Source organism: Pseudopodoces humilis, chromosome 15 (assembly GCF_049639895.1).
Source record: "Pseudopodoces humilis isolate 2021_Gansu_Grassland_sample_001 chromosome 15, ASM4963989v1, whole genome shotgun sequence".
Lineage (NCBI taxonomy): Eukaryota > Metazoa > Chordata > Aves > Passeriformes > Paridae > Pseudopodoces > Pseudopodoces humilis.
In genome coordinates this window covers 12,672,624-12,687,522 of record NC_142214.1, presented here as the reverse complement: position 1 = coordinate 12,687,522, position 14,899 = coordinate 12,672,624, and the positions used below count along the sequence as shown (strand labels likewise).

Sequence of the window (14,899 nt, the reverse complement as noted above, 5' to 3'; positions counted from 1 at the left end):
TCCACCTTCCAGCAGATCTGAAATGCAGCCCTGCTGTCTGGGGCTTTGAGCCATTTGTGGTCAGTTGTGTAACAACAACAACAGAGGCATCACAGATGGCCTCCACAAACTGATTTTCTACAGTCCTTTAGGGTTACCTAGACAGGAAACTAAACACAAGGATAAACATTCAGAACAGACAGAGATGAGAAAATAAGAGGCACCAATGCAATCTTGCTCACTTGGTAGCAAATTGTTAAGAAAGAAAAAGCAGGAAAGCATGTAACATTTCGGAGATATAATCCCCAAAAACTCCAGGGCTCAGTCCCAACTTGACATATACAGCAGCTTGAATAAATGACAGACATACTTGAGCTCATGGATGCAGGATACCTGTAGATCTCATGGGAGAAGCCTGCCTCAAACATTTAGCATCACCTGAAGAAGCAGAATTTCTCTCTATATAAGCTGACATGTCTGCAGGTAACCACCTGCTCTGGAATTTATTTCATTGTGCCCTCAGTTAAAGCTGTTGAATTTAGCTCTTGGATACTCCCTAATGTCAATGAGGTTCATGTCAGCCTGGTAAGGATGCAGGAATCTCTAGGCAAGCAGCTGCAATCTCACAGCTAAGGAAGGCTGTGCAGTCACAGCAATGACAAGAATGTTGAGCAATGGCAACCACTGAGAAAAAGCCACAGCCAAACAGCACCCTATTACAAGCAGTTGCCACCATTAAAGACATTACTGGCTTTGTGATCTGACAGAAGGAGGTGTAGATCAATCTGCTTTTTTTACTAACAGTTAATGGTAGACACAGAGTATCCTGGGTTCTGTTCTGAATGAAACCATTTAATCTGAGAACACTGCACTGGCGGCTGTCACATGCAAGAAGCAAATTAAATTTGTTGCACTGCAGAATCATGAAGTGCTTGAGGTGCTTTAATAGAGTATGATCTGCACAGTGGCTGAGCCAGTGGTTGGAGTTCTAATTATATTAGCTGGCTGAGAATTAGTCATGAAAAAGTGCCATGTCATCTGATACAGCGGATGTTCCTTTCAAAGGAGAGGTCACCAACAAAATTGTACAATTATTATAAAACAAACTGTAGAAGTAGGAGCAATAACAGTTATGAAAAGGACAGAAGAACACCTGGAAGATGTGTAACTGTCTCAAGGAGACAAGGAGTTCATTGAGGCTGAAGGAACCAGCTTTGTGCTGCAGCTGTTGACTGGTAAAAAACCCCACACCAATAAAAAACCTCCCACAAACAAAAACCCAACAGATTTTTGCAAAGTATTTTGACTCCGATGACTCATGAGAAGTTAGGAGTCTAAAGAGAATTTGGGAACCCAAACATTCTGTTCTATTTGACCATTAGTACACAGGAGTTCCCAATGTCATTCACTAGGTCACAGCCTTTTCCTCAACAAGAAACAATCTCTGCTTTTGCCTTTAGCACAGAAAGAAGCTCAGGCAAATCCAACCCAGTCCCAGCTGCCCTCAGAGGCAGCAGGAACACCCCAAGTGTTCTCTCGCTGCCTCGAAGCACAACAGTTTCTGCCAGGAGCTGTAAATGACTCTGTGACACTAAACTGAGACAAACATTTGGTACAGCTAATGATGATGCATGCAGGAAATACACTGCTCTAGCAGACTCGAAATACTCAATACATACTCAGTTTCTCTAGGATCTCCTCATCTGTCATCTTGGATTTTTTTCGCTGCCGGTCTGTGTTTCTGTACAGAGTGTTTGTGTTTGAGTTTTCAGGCTGGGGAGTGGTGGCTTCTTTAGCTGGTGCTGGTGCAGCGGCAGGTTCAATAACAGAGCGTGTGTAGATCTGTGACAAGAAATTTTTTTGTGTCAGAAAGGTGGGTGGCAGAGATGCCTCTGAGATCATATTTCAAGTACAAACCCTTACGAAGATCGTGTCAGCCACATCCAGGACTTTAAAACTGATTTTGCTGTCCACTTCTCAAACTGAACAAGCAAAAATGAAAGGTTACAAGTTCATGGCCAGTTTTGTGTTCAATTTTAATGGATTTTCTGATACAGTTCATGGAGAGGGGCAGGTATCTCCAGAGGACAGTGTGACCTATGTATCTTGCCAGGATACGAACTGCATTTCTGGACTGCTATCCCTGGTGACAGGGAGCCTGCACAGCTGGAAAATGTGTCTCATTTTCACACTAGTAACATTAAAGGACATGCCCTTCCCTGATACAAGAAGAAAGTCATGACCACCATCAAGATCCCAGGATACTGACGATGAATGTGAAAGGTCAAACCCAATTTTCCCAATGTCAGTGGCTGAAGTGAGGCGCTGTGTCATGACAGGACTTCCTGCCAAGCACCTTCAGCCCCAACCAGCAAGTGCTGTCTGATCAGAAACTTGCAGCTCTGCACTGCACCAAACACACACCTAATCAAATCTGGCACTTACTGATTTTGTGTGTTCAGGCCGTGGGGCGATAACAGGTGGAGGTTCATTGTCATCTTCCTCCTCTTCATCATCTTCATCCTCTTCTTCAGACACAGAGGGAGCCAGAGGAGGTTCTGATGCTGTTTTTGTGCTCTGTGGACAGACAGCACTGTGAGTGACAGTCTCTATCCTGCAACTTTGAAGCTTTGATAGCTACCTACAGCCTTAGTCTTCCTAGATGTTAGAGACCAATCTAGACATGCACATGCTCCTATGGGCCTAAGTTCTAAGTTAAACTCAGCACAACACTTAAAGGTCTAGGTGCATTGAACTCCACTAGTCTCAGCTGCTGCTTGGAGGCAGGGGGTTATATCATGTCATCCCAAAAGTGCTGGTGAAACACACACACAAAAAAAAAGCCTTGTGAAGTGTTTACCAACTTCAAGGCTGGCTACAACAGGCCGCTTAGAGAACTGAAGCAAATCAAAGGCACCATTCAACATACTCACACGAGTGTCACTCTCTTTAAAATGCCACCCCTTTGGTCCAGTAGAAATACCAGTAAGTGAAGTCCACAGCAAACAGGGAGACCTGAGTCAGTAATTTTGGAAAGCTGTCATGCTGACTGTCTCACTAGAGACATGTAGCCCCTGTTTGCTAGACAAAAATACTACAGCATATGCCAAGGTGTCCATACCCACTGGAAGAGCTACTGGAAAGGCTTACTCTGCTCTGGTGAGCACCACACCTCCTCTGAGAAGTGTGTTTTATTAAAGATAAAGGAAGTGGCACTGATTGAAAATCTACGGTGTGAATATTCAAAGATGATTTTCATTTTATTATACACAGTTGGCTGTGTAATCACAACCTCACGTGAAGCTGCTTAACAGTTTAAAAGAAAAGCCAAATCCCCTTTCAGTCACTTGCTATTTAATTCACTAACAATAATTCTAATAGATTAGGTCAGTATTAATGTGTATGTCACTCCTATATCTCTGGGATTGCTGTTGCAATCCAGCATTAATTAGAGTGAATGGTTATTTAAAACTTTCCTTCAATGGTAATAGCAAATTAAATATCAATTATAACCTTATTTATATTCAATTATATATCCAGCTGTACTAAGGAGAAATCATGAAACTTGATAGAAATGGGATTCTAAATTTTTAAAACTACACTAAAATGGGCTTATTAGGCAGTGCTGCATATTGTTGTGAATGATATACACCATGGTTAAAACCAGCCAGCAATCTTCTGTCTGCTAAACCAGACTTTCACATTTTAAAAAATATCTCAAATGGAAAACCATAAATCAGCCAGGGAAAGCTCATGGCTTGCTCCACAATTCTTAAACACTAGGAACATCAAAGGTTACTTTACCACTCACCGATGGATGAGCTTCTATGTATCCATGGGCACTTTTATCTGCAATGAGCAAAGGAGAATGAACCAGATGCCATTAGAAAGAAATCCTGCCTGTTTTGGAAAAGCCCATAGAACAAGTCAAACCAAATAGAGATTGTTTTTCTTTCACACCATCCCTTCAGGAGCAACAGCAAGGAAGAGAACAGGACAAAATTCCAGACTGTCTATTTTTTGTCCTGTTTGCCAGTAAATACAGTAAGTAGATAAAGTAAATAGAAATTTGATCAAGAAAATGCAAATTGTTCTTTAACTGTCAATGCTTCTGTTCCACCCAAGATCTAAAGCAGCTTTTTCTCCTTTTTTTCCTGTGTTTTATTTTTCTTTTCAATAAATTGCATGCATTCATTCTCATTAGCTTGATGACATTTCCACAGAAAAGCTTCCTTGAAACCCCCGTTTAGCCAAGCAACTCTATTCTGACGAAGCATAAGAACAGCTCCTGGGCTCAGGAGCACACATGAACTGTTTTGAAGTTTACATTTCATCACAAAGGGAACTGCTATTTTAGCACACAGTAAGCATCAAATTAGTCAAATCCTTTAATTATGGAATTTGGGGAAAAAAACTATTTCTCTCAATCCTGGAGATAAGTGCACAGTTTTTAGAAAGACTGAGAAACTTCTGCATTTTGGAAGTTGTCTTGGTTGAACCTTCAAACTCCTGGAAATGACAAACTCTACTGCCACAGACGATCCTGTGGAGGAAATAGAACTCCAGCAGGTAAATTCCAAATGCTGTCCACACCCTGCTGGCTACAGACATCCCCTTTTTTAGCTGAAGCTGTCAACAGGCACTCTACCAAACTAATGGTATCTTAATGGCATTTTGGTTTCAAAATCTTGGTTAGTTCTAAAAACCTGCAATGAAGCTATGTCACCATTTTAATGATATTTGGGGGGGAAAAAAGAGAAATGGAATTAATTTCAGGAGTATTCCACAATGTGGAATTGGTTAAGGTTGCTTCCTGACTACTTGAATATTGAACTTTGCTCTGACTTGTTTTGGAGCCTGACCTCCTCTGTTGGGAGATGTCAACTTACCTCCTGATGTAAAACTCATGTATTTTTGGTTGTTAACTGTTTCTTTTGAATCATAAAATTTGAGAACATCTAGAACAGCCTGTGGGTTCTTCTTCTGCTCCAGTTTTGTTATGTTGGAGGTCTGTAGTAGCCTGGCCCACTGCTCTGGAATGCCCTGTAGATGTTGAGTGGAAACAAAGTGGGTTTAGAGTATTTAAAATATGTAGCCTCACAGATCTTTACCATGATTCCATGTTTGCTGTAAGATTACTTGCAGAAATTTTGATTGACACCTTAGAATTAAAATTAGATGCAATCATTTCTTCTCTATCAAAAATCTAGCTAAAATCAGGACCCAGCTTTAGAAAGAAAATAAAGTAATGACTATGAGAAGAAAAAAAGGACATGAAACTTCTCTAGAAATCAACTCTGCTCTTCCGTGGAATAATGATTTAAGGCTTAAGCTTGTTTGCCTGGTGATTCAGGGCAGACATAACAAGACCATTCTCTATTGGTGGACAACACAGTGTTTTTTAGGAACTTTACAGGGACTTTTCATGCTTAGGAATCCAAACACATTTTGCTGAAATGATCACTGCTGTCTGATTCAAAGGTAAACCCCACTCTAATACAATTAATTTTCAGCATACCAGGGAACACTGCAGGGTAGAGAATCTGTCTTTCAGCTCTCAAAATCATGATACTGAGCTATACCACTGCTGCAAAGGATGTCTCTAGATTCCTTACTGCAAACATACAGAAACCGAGAACTCAGAAAACAGGCTGAGAGTGCCAAAGCCTTGGATGAATGCTTGGACATGTTATGGGTGAAGCAGAATTTGAAAATCGATCCAATAACTAAAAGCCCCACCTCCACAATGAAATTCTATTGATAAGAACTTGCTTCAGTTATCCAGGATAATTCCCTAGATTTAACAGCCTGTCATTTCCCCCCTCTTACTGCACAGCTGACATTGCCCAGCAAATTGCAGGGCTCACTGAAGAAAAAATGTGCTAATCTACTTTCATATAGCTTCTTCTCAGAAATTGTCCACAAAACAATGTGTGACATGAGCCTCCAAAGTTTAAGATTGATGAAAAAAAGTGGGAAAAGCCAAGCAACAAATCTACTGCACAGATATCAACCTGCTGCTGCAGTGCTATGACATCTCAAAGAAGCCTTTGGGGCCTGTGACGCACCTCTGGGAGCTTCCCTGGGCACATCTGTGAGCCATAGAGATCTGGCTGTAATGGATGTAAATAAAGAAAGAAAAGAAAGTTAAAACAGAATGTGGGAAAACTTAGAAGGTGGTAGGAGAAGGAAACCAATGGGACAGAATGGGCAAGACCCATCTAAAATGAGAGTTACGAGGTGGATACCAAATAGATCAGGTGGTAGACAGGCTACAGGAAGGTAGGTTTAGGAAAACAGAAAAATCACAACTGTTCCAAAGTTTGGAAGCATCATTCCCCCTTCTCTCACTTTTAAACAGTTTTTCTCTCCTCATAAATATGCATTCCTAAGAATTAATGCAAATTGACTAGAAAAATTACATGTGTTTTTCCTTGTCAATTTAAATTTAAAAAGAAAAAAAAAGAAAAAAAAAAAAAAAGGAGAAATATCTGGGCTTTTGCTGTTTGACTAGTTTTGAAGCCAGATTACCATTTTTGAATGGCTCTATAAAAGTTTTTTCCAGGCTTGGGTGTTCTCCAGCCCTGAGATCACCATTTGACCAGTGGATAAAGAAGATGATCAAAGTCAGATTGTGAAATCTGGGAGGCTGTACATTGCCACAACACAATCTGTGTGTGTCAGACTGAAAATGAGGACAATTGTAAAGAAATGCTTGATTAGATTAGGAATGTGCAACTTCTTTGGATCTACAGCCACAACTTTTCCCACCTACTAATGGCCTAATTTAGAAGTTTAAAAGTTTGGCGGGTAACCACATTTTCTTCTAGGCTGGGGATGAGGAAATGGTTTCAAACATGCATGCCTTACAAAAAACACCCCCCAAAGGCCTGCTAACCACGCTGTCCTTCATTCAGAAAACGCAACTCATTTTTCAAATAAAGGATCATAAAGCTCTAGCAAGATGCTCCCATCCAACGGTTTCAAACCAATTTTATTCTCTGCTTTAGAAGCCCTGTTTCTTAGCAAATGTGGTTGCTCCAAGCACAGTGAAATGGAGATGTAATATTTCTTCATGATGGACAACACAAGTTGGTGCTCAAGCCTGAAAGCCAGAACTCAGGAGCCCATGCAATCGTGCATTAGGATGCATCTAACAGCAATCAGGGGATGCAGCTGGGAGCAATGGTTTGATGTCAGAAAATGACCCAATGCATTGCATATAACCAGGAGAGCAGGCACTACTGGCATGACAGCTGCAATAATTCAAAACAAAAAAAACCCTGTGTGTTTGCACATTAATTAGACACTCCCATGGCACTTCCAAACTTTTGAAAGAGGCAGACAGCATGATCACTAGACAGTGGGAATACCAGAACATGGTACGGGCTAGTGGCAGTTCCTTTGCAGGAGGTACTTACCACATGACTACTCAGCTGATACACAGGTTCTATCCAGGTTGGGACAAACCAAACATGCCTAATGTAATGTGTAATGTAATGCCTACATCTGGGATTAGTTGGGACCAATATCTAGTTCTTAATGGTGCAAAAATTCCCTTCCTTTGATTGATGATGGACTCCACTGAGGACTACACCATTAAGTCCTGTGCTGGCAAGCTGTGCATGGGAAGTCACCTGACCCTTTGGTTAGTTTTGAATTGTTTACAGCCTTCTCAGACTGCAGCACTGCACTTCCAAATTTCAAGAACAAGTGTAATTGGAAAATAGACATCTCACATCCATTGCTTGGAAAAGGAGAAAGATATTTAAAAAGAAACTACACTACTGCAATAAAGCTGGACCTATTTAATAATGGAGAATTGATTTACTCTGTGCTGGCAGTATCTGACAGCAAAAAAACCACCAAAGATGTTAGAGACTGTTTTGAAACACTGGTAGATAATAACAACATTCAAAATGTTCTAAGCCTTGATCCCTGAAATACAGGTAGTGAGTGCCTGTGCTGAAGTGTCTTAAGTCTGACACCCCTCCTTTCTGCTTCAGCTCACAGGAACATGAACTAACCAGGACCCTGACCACCAGTCAGGTTATGAGAGAACACATATGTGACCCATTGTGTTTGCTTGGAATCAGAAGGAAAAAGTCTCAAACACACAGAAATAAAGGTAGAAGGCAAAAAAGCAAGAACAGATATAGAATAAGAACAGCTGAACATCCAGTGGGAAGAGAACAGAAAGTGGGAAGGTGAAGACAGACAAGAAGTGACGTAAACACAAAAAGGAGAGAAACAAAAGCATAAAGTAATGTAATATGATATGAAGATAAGGAGAATGGCACTGAAGATTAACCAGAACAATAAAGTGGCTACAGGAAAAGAAAGAGAGGGGAAAAAAAGGAAAAATCAAGACAGACAGCAGGGAAAATGCAGTTTTAAAAGCTTTATGCAAAGTTTCTGATCAAAAATGATGACATCTGGGCTTTTTAAATATGCATTTAGTCAAGCCCTAGGGTTTGGCACAGAATAAATTTTGAAGTAAGATTTTATGACATCTAATTTTAAAAATCCTAATTAACTAGTCCATTTATTTTAAATGTATCTGTATTTCCTAATTACAAAGGATAATTCTATTTCACTACTCCTTTGAAGACATGCTATAATTAAATGTGTCTTTTTTTCTTCTACTGTTATTCCTACTGTTGCAACTCTAGTGTAGGACACAGAAAGTTTCCAGCTTTCTGAAACCTCTTTGTGAAACAAAAGTAGCAATCAAAGTACAAAATTATGAAGAAATCCCATTTTAGGGCTCAAATTCTGAAAATTAGCCATCCTTTGTCCAGGCAAATGATTTGTCCCATTGTGTTTGGTGTATGCAGTCAGTCAGCACTAGCACAGTCCACAATGGTGATTACACAGTCTGACCACTCAGCTCATGGGGCACTACTGGTTGCAGCAGAGTTGCTAATGCTCCTTCTCACCTCCACAGTTTAACAAAATGTAAGCTCACTGCCATCTCAGCTTTAAAGAACAATGGTTTCAGCACCCTAGTAGTAATCGGAGAAGAAAAGCTCTTAAATCCCTGCACACTTCAGAGCTTCTATCAGATTCATTTTTCCCAGCACTTTGTTGAGATTCAAGATGCAAAAGCTGACAGCTATTTTATTAGTACATAAAGGCTAGAAACACTGATCACCTAGAGTATAAATATATTTTGAAGGATACTAAATTAAAATGAATGGACTTCCACAGTGCTGCAGCTTTCTGAGTGTCTCCAAGGGTTACCTGCAGAGCAGCTGGACTTTGCACTGAGGCTGGTTGTCTGCTATGCATGGGGGGGGAATTTTTATGCTTTCCCAAAGACAGTGAATAACCAACCCTTGTAGCAGCTTGAGAGACTGGGAAAAGCATACATCTACATTCTTCCTAGTTTTCATTTCCTGCAGACACTCTGCTGACAATCCTTGGAGAGAAAAAAAAAAAAAAAAAAAAAAAAAAAAAAAAAAAAAAGCAGCCTGAATCATAAGTTAAGTACTCTAAATCCTAAGCCAAACAAATAAAAGTCTCTTTCTTCACAGCCTGGCTGCTGTGATCTGATGTTTCTGGCAAAAAGAGATTATTTTACCATCAAGAAACTAGAAGTTCTGGTAAACATGAAATACAGAAGTTACTTACTGTGAATTCTCCAGTGACGGCATCAAATCCCACATGAATGGTGTGTTCAAAGTCTGAAGGAAGAGAGATCTCAGGACGTTCCTTCTCTTTCTTCTTGTTGGCTAGAGGCAAAATGTTAACAAGCACTTATTTTCTGAACAGTTTTTCATTTAAAACTTTTAACAATCAGGTGTGCTCAAAATAGTGTTTTAAAAAAGTGGAAAACAAATCAATTAACATCCATCCAACTTAAGAAACAGACCCAGGTTAACACAATGCCAGCCTGTCAACCCCTGCTAGGGAAGGTCTACCAGGTGTTATTTTATTTTGTTTTTCTTTGAGCCAGTGTGACTGCTGCCAAAGCAAGTTGTTCATGAAATAGCCTTCTTAGGCTATCTATAACCAGTATGATTTATATTTTCAGTTATTTTTTTCATTGAGTTTTCTTATCTAGAAACTAACTTCTATTTGACTTTGTGGGTTCCTGCCGAAGTAAATCACACAGGACACACCATATTTATTAGTGTCTGTTCTCCAATATGGTTTGAATCCATTTCAAAGTCAGCCAAACCAGAGGAAAGGCTTTTTCTCCTACAGGTTCTGTGAAAACCAGCAACTCATGCAATGACTCCTCTTCCAGCTAAAAGGCTGAAACAACAGCTCTGTTTCAGAAAAGACAGAATCTGCCCAGCAACAGAATCCCAGAAATGTCTTTGGAAAAGACATTTTGAGCTCTCAATTAACTAAGACATATGATCATAAAATGCAGGCTTTATTAGTGTCCTGGATTTTTTTCTTCTTAAATCACCAGTATTCCCAGTATGTGGGGTATCTTACTTAAGCAGGCAGTCTTGGAAGAATCTGCATTTGCTTCTCATCTCCATCCCTCTTTACAACCTTTTGAAAATAACATCCCCTGTGGTCATCCATCTCCTGCACTTCTGACTACTGACAAATGACACTTCAGCCCTGTTTTACTGACCCTGATTAAGAATGAGTGAAATAAAGGCTGAGGGAAGCTGCCTTCACTTTCCTGCAGTGTTTAAATATTATGTTTGCCAGCTCCGTAGGTTCATCTAGGGTTTCATCCAAGGCTGGACTGACCAGTCCAGGTTTGTCTTTGCTCGGGTAATAGCCCCACGAGGCCTCTATTTATGTATTTCTTATTATACCTTACAGCCTCCTTTAAGAGGAAGATGCTCTACTCTTTGTACTTACAGTCTATTTTGAATGCCTCTAATCCTTTCTCTGCATTGCTGCATCTATCCTCATTAAATAATTGTCATATTTTGTCTGTGCTGCATACCGTACACATTGTTCACTGATGAAATATATTCATTTACCATTCAGTAAAGATGGCAGCAATAAATCAAATACAAATGCAAAGGCTTTCCCCTTCTTTTATCATTAAGATGACATTGTTTAATTTTCAGGACAGATGTTGCCAGTTAGAAGATGTCATCTGGGTGTAGATAGCAAAACTGGCTTCTTCTACCTCATCATTTGCAAGCTAATGTAGTGAAAATTAGATTTAAGGACTGTCAAATTCAGTTCAAAGCAGCAGTCAAGTCTAGAAGTGAAGTAAGGGATTACATAAAAACATTCAATGAAAAGCAGCACTTGTCCATTGTAGGATTCTCCTGCTGGAGGACAGGTGTTCCAGCTCATTCCCCAAGATCTGTCTCATTTATTTCATGGACTTGTGATATAACACCTATGGTCCAAATGCTGATACCTACACTACAAATGAAATACAGAATCTCTTTACTACACCTTCACCTCTCCCCAGTGTAAAAATTTCAATGTTTCTGTGTGGGCTCTGCAAATCAAGTCATATCTATTTCATGCAAGCTGGCAAGATGATATGAAAAGCCATGACTTCTTTGAAGCACCTGACTGACTGGATGCAAGCAGTTTGTATTGAACATTCCTATTTGATTTTCTTGTAAATGTCTCTCACAGTACACTCCTGCTGCACAGAGTTAGCTATGAGGGCCTCCACATCATCCATCCTTACATCCCTCCTCTCTGGTGAGCAAATGAAAGACAACAAAGTTCCTGCAGGTTCAGGCAGAAATACCCTGCCATGGTTTTTCTTCACATTCTATTGACTCGCACCAGTGATGAACCACGGACTTAACACTGTGATGCCACAAAGCACTGTACTATATGAGACCAGACATGAGATCAGTCACCTTCTGTTCTATAAGCAAGAGTCTCAAAAATGTGTCACAGAGTCTATGAAGTACACAGGCCTGCTGATACTGTGACCCAAACTACCTCAAGGGACTTGGCCATTCAAGCTAAACTTCCTCTGTTTATTAATTCACCCAACAAAATTAAGCTATAAATCTTACCTGACTTTTCCTCACGGTCACATTTAAAATCATGACACTTGTATGTTCCCTAAGATTGCTCTGAGTGGTAGTTAATTACATTTTTAATGTTACTGATCATTTCCAGAAGGAGTTGTTTCTGGGTCTCTCCTTTTCTGCATGCATTTTAGACAGCATCTCCTACTTAAGAAATGCTTCCTCAGGAAAGGAGTATTACCATCCTGCTAGCACTTAAGGGAAGAAGTGATCCAAGTCTTTCCGGGAATTAAGCAGGCTGGGAAAAACTTTCATTTTGGCCTTTAAAAAGAATCAATTGAAAATTAATTTTGTTCCCAGAAGGCGGCATTTGGGGGAACAATCTGCAAAGTGAGCTAGCCATGTCTGCCTAAGAAATGGGCCCATCCTGTTATAGTCTTCACATCAGAGAAGTCTTCAGAATTGCCCGTGGCTGAGGGGAGGAATGGGACTGCCACTGTGCCTTCTACTGCCTGTGAGGAGTTTTGAATGCCAGATTATCTCCAGCTGCTCCACACAATCTCATGAAGTCTCATGAATGGGGCAGCCAAGCAGCACAGATAAGCTGGAACTCCAAGGGAATGACCACAGTTCCATAGTTCTGACCTCTCCTTGGAGGGACACTGATGGACATCGAAGACAGAATCACTCTTGAAATCCAGCCGAATTTAATGCTACTGACCACAATCTCTGAGTCCAGCCTTTCAGTCTTCCTCACTGTACACTTATCAATACTGTACTTCCCCAGTCTGCGGGAAGCTCTGCTGAACACCTTACTAAAGCATAAGTAACAACCATTGCTGTCCCTTCATGACCAAGCCTGATGCTTTAAGGTAAAAGGCTGTCAGTAGCCTTTTACAGCATGAATTCCCCTCCACAAATCCATGCCGACTATTCCTGACCACATTTTCATCCTTCATTTGCATGGAAATGGTTTCCAGGAGGATTGTCTCTACCACCTTCCCAAGAACCAAGGTGAGACTGGTTGGCCTACACTTCCCCAGATCCTCCTTCTTAAAGACAGATTGACATTTGCTTTGTTTCCATCATGAGGAACATCCACCAGTGACCCCAACCTTTCAAAGACAATCAAGAGTGGCCTTGCAGTGACATCAGCCTTATAGGTGCAGCCCATCAATTCCCGTGGCACTAGAAATAAAGAAAACCCCTTTCCATAAACCTGTAAATATGCTAACTCAAAACACACTCCTTTACACCACAAATGCATTTCAAAGAATGCAACTGTAATGCAACTGAAATGCTGTCTGCTGCATGTTTAAAAGACTCCCTTGGTGCATCCACACCTAGCTAGGTTATAAACCAAGCCATTCTGCATCTACTTTCACTGCAAAAGGAACAAGCAAGAAGAGCTTTGTTCCTGTTCTTGGAATGTAAGTGCATAAAAAACCCCCTGAAGCGTCAGGCATACTGCCCTCTCACTTCTGCGAATGTATTTTCACAAGGACACATCATCATCTCTGTATTTACTGCTAATGCAAAGCAAAATCCAAGGGAAAGGATTCCCCAGCTTAACTATAAAGTTATTTTTAGAAGGCAAGTTGTACAATGTATGCATATTTTAGTATCTTTTCATAGACAACAAAGTAACTGACTCCTCTTTTGAAATGTGTTTCTAGAGTAATTGGAATAGAAGGCTATTGATACCATGGCCTGGAACTGAAACAGAAAGAAAACAGTGGCAGAAAGCAAACATGAAAAACAATGACCACCAGAAAGTCCACAGAAGCAGCTATGCATCTGCATTGCTGATACTTTACTTTTATCCCCTCCTCCTGGAAAGATGGAGCGCAGTCTGGCTTTCTTGTTCTTCTCCTCAGGGGCCATAGGAAGTGGTTTTGAGCTGTGGTTCAGTGCTGAAGAATCACGATTGTTGCTGTTCATTCTCAATGGTGGAGCTGGAGGTTTCTCTTCAATATCTAGACTATCAGACATCTTCAGCAGCCCTCACAGCCTCCTGCAAATCACAACACAAAATATGCCTGTCAAGGGAGGATGCCAAGGCTGGTGACCTGGGCAGGAAAGAGGGCAGGAAAAGCTTTCTAGTGGCATAAGAAAAACTCTCTGTTAGAAGTTTGCTCTGAATAAGGTTACTGCTGGTTGCTGTAAATAAGTTCAGTGGCTAATTCCTAAAAAGTAAGGTATTACCATTAAAATAAAGCTTTTTCTTTATCCCTGTTACAGGTTTTAACTATTTCCCCTGTAGTTGTTTACAGTCCAAACTTTCCTCTAAAACAGACTTCCAAAGTAAAAGTTAAGACTTACTCAAACTACCTGGCATTGTAGTCAATCATTTTTTATGATGTAAGAAACAAGGCCCTCATTGAGGGGATATGCGTAGCATACAACACTTCGTAAAACTAACTGGTTTAAGACCCAAAAATAGAGTATAATTTCAGACAGATCAGAAGTGATGTAGGCATCTTTTTAAAGGTTATGGTTCTACAGGCACTTGTCTTCTATCCCTAAAATCAATGTGACTCCTTTTACAGAAGAACATGCACATCACTGTGAATGTGTTCTGGATCCCCTCTCCTCATTCTGATTCACAGAGCTAATGCCCTCATCAGCTACTCTCTTAAATTTAAAGGGAAGCAACTTTTTTTTCAGCTATGGAAGCTGTAGGGTTTTTTCCAGAAGTATCAACCAAAAATGTTGACTGTCACACAGAGAGAACTCCTGAAGCTCCAGTGGTAACAGCAGCACTGCCCTTCTTCATTCAGGTAAAGTTGCTATGGTAGAGAGTTTTTGGGGTTGCATGGTTGGTCATGGGCTGCTTTGGTTTTTTTATTAGAACAGAGATTAACATTTTCAACAACCACATTTATTTTGATATAACTGTAATTTTGCCAGATTTTTGGCTGGTATGTTAATAGGAAATAACGAAATCCACATTGCCTTAACTAACATTACCTTACAAGTAAAAGCTAAATGACCAA

At 40.4% G+C, this 14,899-nt stretch overlaps 1 protein-coding gene across 6 annotated transcripts in view; it reads right to left on the bottom strand.

Annotated features, from left to right (window-relative positions):
- The window catches only part of LOC102104844 (serine/threonine-protein kinase PAK 3), a 77,983-nt gene that overhangs the window by 20,236 nt on the left and 42,848 nt on the right, over window positions 1-14,899 (bottom strand). For 5 of the 6 annotated variants that reach the window (XM_014258769.2, XM_005530029.3, XM_014258768.2 and 2 more), the window contains 6 exons: window positions 13,721-13,917; window positions 9,613-9,713; window positions 4,869-5,022; window positions 3,791-3,828; window positions 2,425-2,556; window positions 1,659-1,821 (listed from right to left, as the gene is read on the bottom strand). In XM_014258769.2, the coding sequence (XP_014114244.1) occupies window positions 1,659-1,821; window positions 2,425-2,556; window positions 3,791-3,828; window positions 4,869-5,022; window positions 9,613-9,713; window positions 13,721-13,895 (763 nt within the window). In that variant the 5' untranslated portion in view covers window positions 13,896-13,917. Of the gene's footprint in view, window positions 1-1,658; window positions 1,822-2,424; window positions 2,557-3,790; window positions 3,829-4,868; window positions 5,023-9,315; window positions 9,401-9,612; window positions 9,714-13,720; window positions 13,918-14,899 lie in introns of those variants that run through there. The other variant, XM_088062468.1, reaches the window with a different exon arrangement.